This window comes from Cyprinus carpio, chromosome B5, assembly GCF_018340385.1.
Source record: "Cyprinus carpio isolate SPL01 chromosome B5, ASM1834038v1, whole genome shotgun sequence".
Classification (NCBI taxonomy): Eukaryota; Metazoa; Chordata; class Actinopteri; order Cypriniformes; family Cyprinidae; genus Cyprinus; species Cyprinus carpio.
In genome coordinates this window covers 32,318,406-32,329,356 of record NC_056601.1, presented here as the reverse complement: position 1 = coordinate 32,329,356, position 10,951 = coordinate 32,318,406, and the positions used below count along the sequence as shown (strand labels likewise).

Genomic DNA, 10,951 nt, shown 5'->3' with positions numbered 1-10,951 from the left:
TACACCTCTAAAAGGTCATTTCTGAAGCACTGATATTTCCTTCATGAAGTGCACATCTAGTTAGAATCAGAGCTGGTTTAACGGTGTCAGATCAGTGCTGGTCGGTTCATGTGGGAAATCTCTCTTTAGTCTCCAGGAGCTCTGCAGGGCAGTTTGTGAGGCCTGTTATTAAGTCCTGACAGTGATCTTTTTCTTCTCCTACTGTATCTTCTCTCATGTTGCTCTCTGAAGCTGGACTGAAGAAGATTGTGGGAGCGTTTGAGGAGCAGTGGTTCACAGAGTCATTCTTAGGGTTAAATGAAAGGTCAGAGGTCATTTCAGCACTCCCACTCTTCTTAGTGTAAACAACCGTTGGTGCCGTTGCCATGGCGAGGGAACCGGAGACGAGATCTCGCTCGCATAGACTGAACGACTCTCTCATCTGTACCGGAGGCTACAGAACACAAACACACTTGGCGATTGGTTGAATTGCTGTATATGGACACACCCCTTACTGTACATTCATTCGGTCTATAAGTTTAATTCATAAGTCTATTTAAAGGAATAGTTCACCAAAAAATTTAAATTTACTGTAAATGTTCTCAGGCCATCCAAGATGTAAAGGAATAGTTCACCAAAAAATTTAAATTTACTGTAAATGTTCTCAGGCCATCCAAGATGCAGATGTGTTTGTTTCTTCATCAGAAATCCATAAATATTTTATTTTTTTTATCTAGGGATAAAGTCATCTCGTCTGAATCAGAAGTGAAATATGCACAGATCAAATGCCAAAACAGTTCTAAACAAAAATATATTGGTGGTTTTTGATTGTGAGAGGACAACATATGGGTCGGACTTTTTCACTGGAAGAAGCGTTATTATGGATTATGGACTGGTATTTTGGCCAGAAGAGATTATTTAAAGTTAAAATGCCTTTTTTTTAAAGGATTTGCTTCTTACAAATATGCAGCATTTCTTTTACAAGACATTATTGATGGACTGGAGTGGTGTGGATTATTGTGATGTTTTTATCAGCTGTTTGGACTCTCATTCTGACGGCACCCATTCATTGCAGAGGATCCATTGATAAAAAATGATCAAGTGATGAATATTTCTACAAATCTGATGGACAAACAAACTCATCTACATCTTGGATGGCCTGGGGGCAAGTACTTTTTCCACAAATATTTAAGTGAAATATTAAAGGGTTACTCCACCGCAAAATGAACATTTTGTCATTAATCACTTAATCACCATGTCGTTCCAAACCCGCAAAAGCTTAGTTTGTCTTCGGAACACAAATTTAATATATTTTGGATGAAAACAGGGAGGCTTGAGACTGTCCCATAGACTGCCAAATAAATAACAGTGTCAAGGTCCAGAAAAGTATGAAAGACATAGTCAGAATAGTCCATCTGCCATCAGTGGTTCAACCGTAACGTTATGAAGCGACGAGAATACTTTTTGTACATGAAGAAAACAAAAATAATGACTTTAAAGTCAGTCTCAAGCCTCCCTGTTTTCATCCAAAATATCTTAAATTGTGTTCGGAAGATGAACCAAGCTTTTATGGGTTTGGAACGACATGGGGGTAAGTAAATAATGACAAAATTTACATTTTGGGATGGAGTATCCCTTTAATGTTTCAGTGCCAGTGAATCAAACCTCACCTTCTCTATCAGCAGCGAGGAGCATTTGAGGATCCGTTGTCTCGACGAGTTTCTAAATGACACTTTAGTCAAGTTGAACCTGTTCTCAATCATATCTAGCTCCATTTCTCCCATTACCTGCAATCTCACACACACATAAACACACACCCTAAAATATAGATCCATGCACAAACCAGCAACTTATTCAGCATCCTAAACTGTTTTGATAATAGGAGTGTTACTGAGACAAAGTGTGTAGTATTCAGCAGGTCATGTGATTTCAAGTTTAGGCCATTGATTGAAAGGAGTCTCATCTGAGTTGTAGAAACTACAGATGGAGCTTTCTACTGTACCATAGTACTGGAGTCGTTAGCGGTGGTTGTGTGGAGTTTGTTCTTGGAGACCGATGACTGTCTGCTGACGCTGGTGTCCTGGACTGAGGCATCACTATTGGTGGAGGAGGTGAGACAGTCCTTCTGAACGCGAGACAGGCAGGACAAACCTGGGACCTTCTCAGCCAATGTGGCTCTGCAGACAAATGAATATATGTCATGATGTCAGTGTGAATATATATATACACTGTATATACATGGACATATATAAGATGTCACCATTTCTTTTTAGTTTTACTTTAATTAATTAATTAATTAATTTATTTATTTTAAGTTCACTTAAATAGACTTTTGGTGTGACAAATGATTATAAAACAACATGTATAATAATTATACAAGAATTTCAAAACATTAAAATATGAATTATTATTATATAAATAAACTGTTTATATGTTTTTGCAACAGTTTGAATGCATGCATATTATATTATATTATATTATATTATATTATATTATATTATATTATATTATATTATATTATATTATATTATATTATATTATATTATATTATAAATCATTTAAGTAGTTTTAGATAAAGTCTGAGGCACTGCTGCCACTGCTTGACATTAATGTACTACTAACTCGTTGTATTTATTTTAATACAAACATGTATTTTTGCATGAAATGTGCATGATTGTATATTTAGTTTGTTTTATTATCTGTTTACCTGTATTTGGTGTGAACTATGGCATATATGAAAGGGTTGTAGATGGCAGATGATTTGGCGATGACCGCCGGCAGTGTTTTAGAGTAGGGCGTGAGGATGTTTGCATGCCTGAGAGACAAAGGAAAAAATACAGTTACTTTTAAATGCATGTAGGTCATTCAAAAAAATCAAGTGCAGTGCTGAAGAGAGAAAAAGAGATTACAATGTTTTATAATCACTTCCTACTTCTCACAGCTGTGCTGAGCTTAACTATATAGAGATCCACAAACATACACACACATACATACACACACAAATGTACATCGAAAAGTGCCAGATAAACAGTAATCAGGGGATTTGAAGATTACAGAAACTGTAACACTTCTAATATATAAAGATTACAGCAAACTATATATAGCATCTAGTATACTGATTCAATGCATCATATATTGAGGACTTTTCTCATATCGGTCTGTATCTCAGTAGCTGGTTATGAGTCAAAAATTCCATTGCTGCTTGTTTTTAATGTCATTTATGAATATTTTATGCAACATTTCATATTTTTTTGTCCTCTAGAACTCTGATTTCCAAAGGGATCACTAATAACAATAATGGTGACTCAAAACTATTAAACAATATCTTCAATACTACACCGAGCAAATAAATATCTATTAAAAAAAAAAAAAAAAATTAATAAACTTTTCTTAAAATCAGCGTCTTTGAACAGTAAGTTCCCACTGTGACAAGTTATCCCACACAGTGTGACAATAATGTGTCCTGTTATATGGTTAACATATGCAAATTAACTTGAAACTTTTTTATAGCCAATAACTGTAGTCAGTACTTTAACATATATGGTTATACAGAAATTGTACCCTCCATTATTGAAATTATCCACATTTTACCCAATTTTAAATTCCAAACACAACAAATAAGATGTGTTAGGAACAGTGCACTTTAGGGCAAATAGTATATTTCATAGTTACTTCTCATCAAATGTATCTCTTTAATCTCAGAGGAAAGACCATGTCATGCCTACAGGACAGATAACAAAAGAGCAGGACAGAGAACACAGCACTTACACAAGTGAGCTGTTGTTTGGCTCTCATCACATGGACATTAAATCAGTATGAGGCCATAATTTTACAACCCCGTATGGTTGCATGTGACAATAATACTGATATTTATGTATAGTGCATGTACAGTAATCACGGAATCTGATGTACACTACTCGTTAAAACTGTGGGGTCATGAGAATGTTTAATGTTGTTGAAAGAAGTTTCTTTTGCTCAACAAGGCTGCATTTATTTGTAAAAACAGTCATATTTTGCAGTGTAACTTTTTTTAATGTATTAAAAATGTAATGAATAACTGTGATGCAAAGCTGAATTTTCAGCAACATCACTCCAGTCTTCATTGTCACATGATCCTCCAGAAATACAAATGTGTAGATGCTCAGCACTCACCCTGCCCAGGCGATGAGTGTGACACACGCGTAGGGAGCCCAGGACAGCACATACACCACTATGACCACAGCTGCTATTTTAGCCAGTTTCCATTCACTCCTCATGGACTGCTGCTTCACAAAGCTGGACTTCTGAGTGCTCAGCCGCTCTAGATCTCTAAACACACACACATACATCATTCATGCAGTCATAAACACTTTTCAGTGAACACTCTTCAATTTGAAGACGCCTCAAAGAGCTCAGACCTGCTTGCCTTTCGTACGGAGAGGAACATGAACAGGTAACAGTAGACGATGATGGCCAGAGGGATGAAGAAGACGAAACAGCACAGCATCATGGTGTAACTCTTGTTGGCGGGAGAGGGTGAGACGTAGTCCCACGTGCAGGATGTCATCAGACCTTCAGGGATGTAGGAACCTGCAGGAGCATTAAAAGAAACATCGGACATTTCAAGCTAAAGTCACATCTTAAAGGGATAGTTCACCAAAAAATAAAAAAATGCTGTCATTATTTACTCAGGTTGCTCCAGACCTGTATGTGTTACTTTCTTCTGTTGAACACAAAAGAAGATATTCTGAAGAATGTTGGTAACCAAACAGTTGCTGGCCCTGTTAGTCTACGGGGACGAAGCAAACGTTTGGTTACCCACATTTTTCATATATCTTGCAAGTTCAACAGAAGAAAGAAACTCATACAGGTTTGGAACAGCTAGAGGGTGAGTGGGTGAATAATGATTTTTTTCTCAGAATTCTGAGTTTACATCTTTGCAATTGCAAGATATCTGAGAAAAAAAATCTGAATTGTGAGATCAGAACTCACTATTGAGAGAAAACATTTTAAGATAAAGAGTCGCAGTAAGCTATTACTAAAAATACTTTAGTTAAAGTGTTTTCCATATTATCTGCATAAAATAAAGTTAATAAAAATAATCACTTCAGCAAAGTTTCTACTATTTTCTAATTACTGATAAATAAAAGAATACATTTTTGTTTAATAAAGTTATTGTCAGTTTATTTTAAAAATACAGAAAGAAAAATCAAAAGTTTTTTATTTACTTTTTTTTTTAAGATTCTGAAAGCTTTGAAGGAGATCCCATAATAATATTACCAATAAATATGATATTGTTTAAAAAAAATTGGATCAGTTTAGCAGAGAATCAACTTTGCATTGCTGTCCATGATCGTGTCAAGGATCAGCCAGATTTCCATGTGCACAGTCAAACAAGGATGTTTGGGAAAGTGCTGTGATAAGTTTTTGTGCTTATCTGGTGGCTTATCTCAAAAACTGGCATATCTTTATTATAACCTGAAAATGACACCTTCTTCATTATATTCAAATATTTCATGTCTAAATTTAATAGAAGAACAATGAAATCTTACTCCAGCCAATCAGAGGTGCCAGACTCCAGGCCAGCGAGTAGATCCAGATGCAGAGGATGGCCTGAGAGGTTCTGCGTTTGGAGTTCCACTGGATGGTCTGCAGCGGTTTGGTGATGACCAGGTATCGATCGACAGAGATGACCAGCAGGTTTATCATCAAGGTGATGCCAAACAGAGCACCACAGAATGCATATATTTTACATCCTGAGGACACAAAGCAAATATATAGAGAATATAGTCTGTATAACATTCATTTAAGACAGGACATTCATTTGAGTGAAAAAAATTTAATAGAATAGAAGTCTGTTTTTTATTAATTTTATGTGAGTTTTGTTTGTTCTACATTTTTCTAAATCTTACAAATTTCTGTAAAAAGATCATGTTACCCAGCTCCCCAAACATCCACTCCTTAAACAGGCAGTTGATGAAGAACATTGGAGATTGTGTGATGGCCATGAGGAAATCACTGACCGCCAGGTTCACTATGAAATAATTTGGCAAGCTCCGCAACTTTTTATTGCTGCACAAAAAATATTAAGATCAAGTTATATTTATTCCATTTATTCCACCTTTAAAACAGAAACACAGTTTATGAACAACGAATTTGACTTCTTTTTTTTCTGCAAAAGACAAAAGATATTTTTGTTGCTAACCAAACAATTTAGGTTCCCATTTGTTATATTGACAAAAAGTACAATGGGAGTCAATGTGAACTGAAACTGATTGTTTACCAGTAAAAATATCTATAAGTTATCCTCTTTGAAACTGACATTTTTTGATTAACTGTCCTATAAAAGCTTGTTTCCACCATTGAATAAAATTCAGATATTTTTTTCACAGAATTGTGAATATATGTCTCACAATTTTGACTTTTTTTCACTGAATTCTGAGTTTACATCTCACAATTCAGGGTTTTTTTTTTTTTTTTTTTTTTTTCGCCAGGAAATAAAAAAGGTAACTGCGACTTTTCATTTCAAGACATGTTTTTTATCTCACAATTCTGACTTTTTTTTTTTCAAAATTTTGAGATTATTTAGTATCTCACAATTCTGTCTTTTAATTTGTACCACAGAATAAAAAAATAAAAATGCAAATCCGACTTTTCATCTCACAATTCAGAATTTTTATTAAAATAAGTCAGAACTGTGAGAAAAAAAAAATCTGAATTATGAGACACAAAGTTGCAATTACCTTTTTTTTCATGGCAGAAATATTTCATAACTATCCTTTTAACTGCATTTAATATAATTTTTTACACACATATTTTATTACACACACAGAACGATTATATCCCTACTGATCTTTGCTGACAAAACCTTTCATTGTAAATGCATAAAAAGAAGATGGGCTGCAAATGAGAGTTATTTGTCATAGCTGACATCCAACAGATCAAATGCCCTCATTGCAGTTCTTTCCATCGATGTACTGCAGTTCTAGGGATTCCCAGCATTCCTAGAAAAACAGTCAATTCCTTCCATTCTACAGAAACCCATGACTTCAATAATTGAACCCATTTATGGAAATGAATCAACCTTGTTATTTATACCTCATTCACAATATTCCCAAATTCCCTGCCCTACGAACAACCTATTTTTAATACAAAGGAAAAAACAATTCTGGAAAATGAGGATTAGGCTGTTCGGTGACCTGCAGGGTGTTTTGCATGAATAACCTTAATCTGAGCAAATGGGTGTACTGAAAAAGAAAAGAGATGCTTTTTACTAGTATTTTACTGCATGCTCTAGTTTTAGCACACTGCCCAAATTTACTAAAACAATTAATTTCAATAACATATTCAAATCGAGTTCAATAATTGATTAACTGCATCATACAGTGCTAACTAAAAAAAAAATAAAAAAATTCCTGACATAAGCTAAGAGATTGGTTAAAGTTCCTCAACTAAGCATACATGTAGAAGGCAAACATGACCAAAGCGTTGCCCGTGACTCCTAAAGTGCCGATGATGAGGATGAGGAAGGCGATGATGTAATGCACATGATCCGGGATGTCCAGTCTTTTGTAGATCTGACATTGAGGCTCCATCACCAAACTGAAGATACAGCGACAAACACTGAAGATCAGCTCTTCAACAAACCCAACCTGAGCGCAGGCTCAGTCATGGTCTCGGTCTTCTGTTTCCCACATCCCTTCCTCTCAGTCTGTCTCTGCTCAGAGTAAGAGAGAGTTTAGTTAAACACTATCAGTAACAGCAACAGATGGACACACTGCGACCTACTTATCATGTCACATGACACACCCCTCACTCCAGCATCTGTCCCACCCAAGCTTTTCTGTGTCTTCAGAGCGATCCCACACTCATCTCACACACACACACAAGCAGCAGTTTATTATGAAAAATGAGCACCATTACCAGTCTGAATATTTCCCATCCTAACCTCTTTGAAAATGGATAGAAGAAGAGAAAACATGAGACTAAATGAAACAATTTCCTATTTTCAGATTTCAATAATTTTGTTATGTGCTTTTGTCATTTTTATTTTTTATATTTCTATTTAGCTTTTAATTATAAACTTATTTCAGTTAGTTGCCAAGGCAGTATTTCAATTTTTTTTTTTTTTTTTTTTTTTTTTTTTTTTTGATTGTTTAAAAAAAATTTTTTTTTTTTTTTTTTTTTTTTTTTTTTTTTTATAGTGCATTTGTAAATAGGCTTCTGTTTTCACCACTCAAAAATTTATAAATAAATAATCCAAACAAACAACTGAACAATATTATTTCAATGGCAAGCTTGACTATTTTATTTGACAAATACAAAAATTTGCTAAAACATTAGCAGACTTATATATATACTTTTTCATCTAATATCAGTATTTTAGCTTTATTTCTATCTCAGGAAATGATTTGTAATGGTTTTAGTTAACGACACTGCAATCCACAATGCATTTCTGAACGGGCTTCTGTCTTTCATCCATATCTGAACATTCAAAATCCAACCTGATCTCATGAGAAAACATGAATTTGTTATAAGGGTCGATTTTTTGAAATTGAGATTCATGCAACTGAAAGCTGAATAAATAAGCTTTCCACTGATGTATGGTTTGTTTGGATAATAGCAATATAATATTGTTAGGACAATATTTGTCCAAGATACAACTATTTGAAAATCTGGAATCTGAAGGTGCAAATAAATCTAATTATTGAGAAAATCACCTTTAAAATTGTCCAAATGAAGTCCTTAGCAATGCATATTACTAACCAAAAATTAAGTTTTGATATATTTACAGTTGGACATTTACAAAATATCTTAATGGAACATGATCTTTACTAAACACCCTAATGATTTTTGGCATAAAAGAAAAAATCATAATTTTGACCCATACAATGTATTGTTGGCCATTGCTACAAATTAACCTGTGCTACTTTTGTGCTCCAGGGTCACATTTGTACAAAAACATAATTTTTGGAAAATATGTAAGCAACATGGTCCACCGCTAAACCTATAACTGTCAGTGCCAGTGGGGAGTATGCAGATTGTTTGAAAACATACAAATCAAATTCATTTTATTTAGTCACTAATTTGCCAAATAGTAAATATTTACAAAATGCATGAGTGTGTGTTGGCCAAAACTAATTTTAAATGGTAGTTTGCACTGAGGATGAATCACTTCAAGTAAATTCACTGTCCTATGTGTAGCTTTATACTTTTTACCACTTTTAATTTATTCAATGTGATGTATTAGTATCACTTTTAACTTACTTATCAACCATTTATGAAGTATGTTTTAGCATGCAGTGTGTTGCTGTATCCAAAATCGTATAATTTCCTATTTCTTCTATACAGTAGACAAACAGTATCACAATTTGAACAGTCAAATTCAAAGTATATATAAAAAAGTAGGAGGAAAGTATCTGGATAATTTACTACATCCTGCAAGCTTGATTATATTGTCAAAGAGTTCTGCTGTTGTACATTTGACAAATACAAAGCTTTGGTATAATGTTAGCAGAAAACACACTTTTGACTGTGACCACCTTGTTTTATCTTACAATAACCAGCGAATATAAAAGCTTAATGGTTCATCCTAAGAGACCTTGTGTGTCTGTCCGCATGTTCTCTCATCGCTTTAGCTCCATAATCCAGGCATCACTTCTGTCCTCTCCACGGCAGTCAATGGCCTCTGTGGGATTGAAAGATGTAGGATTATATCTCTCTACATAATCCTACATTTTAGCTAAAACCTCACCGACAATAACAGCATTACTCTAATTCAGCCTATATGACAAGCAAGCTCACAGTAACACACCAGCCTCCAGCAGATCATATTATAGCTCAAGAAATCAGTCTAACTAACCTGGAACATAAGAGGTTCTCACTACCAATCTGAGATCTGCGGGAGAACAATTTACATAATTTAGAAATAAAGGTTCTTGATTAATGGAGATAATTGTGCACCATTCAAACGTTTGGGGTCAGTAAGATTTTTGTTTAATGAAATTAATACTTTTATTCAGTAAGGATGCACTCAATTGATCAAAAAGTGACAGTAAAGACATTGTTTAACAAAAAATATATTTCTAATAAATGCTGCTCTTTTGAACAGTCTATTCATCAAACAGCCCCGAATAAAAATTTGAAGCAGCAAAACTGTTTCCAACATTGATAATAATCCAAAATATTTCTTGAGCAGCAAATTGGCATAATAGAATGATTTTACTATAAGTGTATTAGTCTTGTTGCTGGAGATTTTTTGACATTAAAGTTAAAGAACAGTAGTGTGTGTGTGTGTGTGTGTGTGTGTGTGTGTGTGTGTGTGTGTGTGTGTGTGTGTGTGTGTGTGTGTGTGTGTGTGTGTGTGTGTGTGTGTGTGTGTGTGTGTGTGTGTGTGTGTGTGTGTGTGTGTGTGTGTGTGTGTGTGTGTGTGTGTGTGTGTGTGTGTGCGCGCGCGTGCATCCTACAGATTTAGGTTGAAGTAGAGATTGTGAGACTTGCAGGTGGGATCTTTTACATATCAACCACATAGAACACCTTAGCAACTGCATAGCAACACCCTAGCAACCACCCACAACATTCTCAACTCAATATAATGATTAAGACAATTTCGTTCAAATGAGTGGAGAGATTTAGGGATCCTGACATGTGATATTTCTATAGGACAGCTGCACATGTAAAGGCCAATATAAGCCTCTTTAGCCTGTCTTGAACAAATCATCCCTTTGCAGCATTGTGCATTAATGTAACAATGTTATGAAATTAAATGTCAGTTTAATCAAGAGAATGTTTTGCAGTATAGTAATGGTGCACGAATGGGGACCAGCAATAACATCATAAACTATATTTTAGGTTGAAATGTGATTTCAACCAATGCAAAAGACAGAAGCAGATAGAGGAACGTAATAAATCGAGTCTAAGATTCAAAAATTAAACATTATTTAGAAAATCTGCCAAATGCAAACAGAAAATAAGCTTTCACTTGAATTCTGTT

The 10,951-nt window shown here is 34.7% G+C and overlaps 1 protein-coding gene across 1 annotated transcript; it reads right to left on the bottom strand.

Annotated features, from left to right (window-relative positions):
- On the bottom strand, positions 1–7,794 carry LOC109062484 (melanopsin-A-like). The gene is made up of 9 exons (XM_042723171.1): positions 7,420–7,794; positions 5,897–6,030; positions 5,511–5,714; positions 4,377–4,548; positions 4,132–4,287; positions 2,687–2,794; positions 1,982–2,156; positions 1,650–1,766; positions 1–433 (listed from the first exon to the last, which is right to left on the bottom strand). Exons 1-9 carry the CDS (start codon positions 7,551–7,553, stop codon positions 107–109), a joined length of 1,527 nt encoding a protein of 508 aa, XP_042579105.1. The 5' UTR covers positions 7,554–7,794; the 3' UTR covers positions 1–106.
- Positions 7,795–10,951: the final 3,157 nt, after the last annotated feature.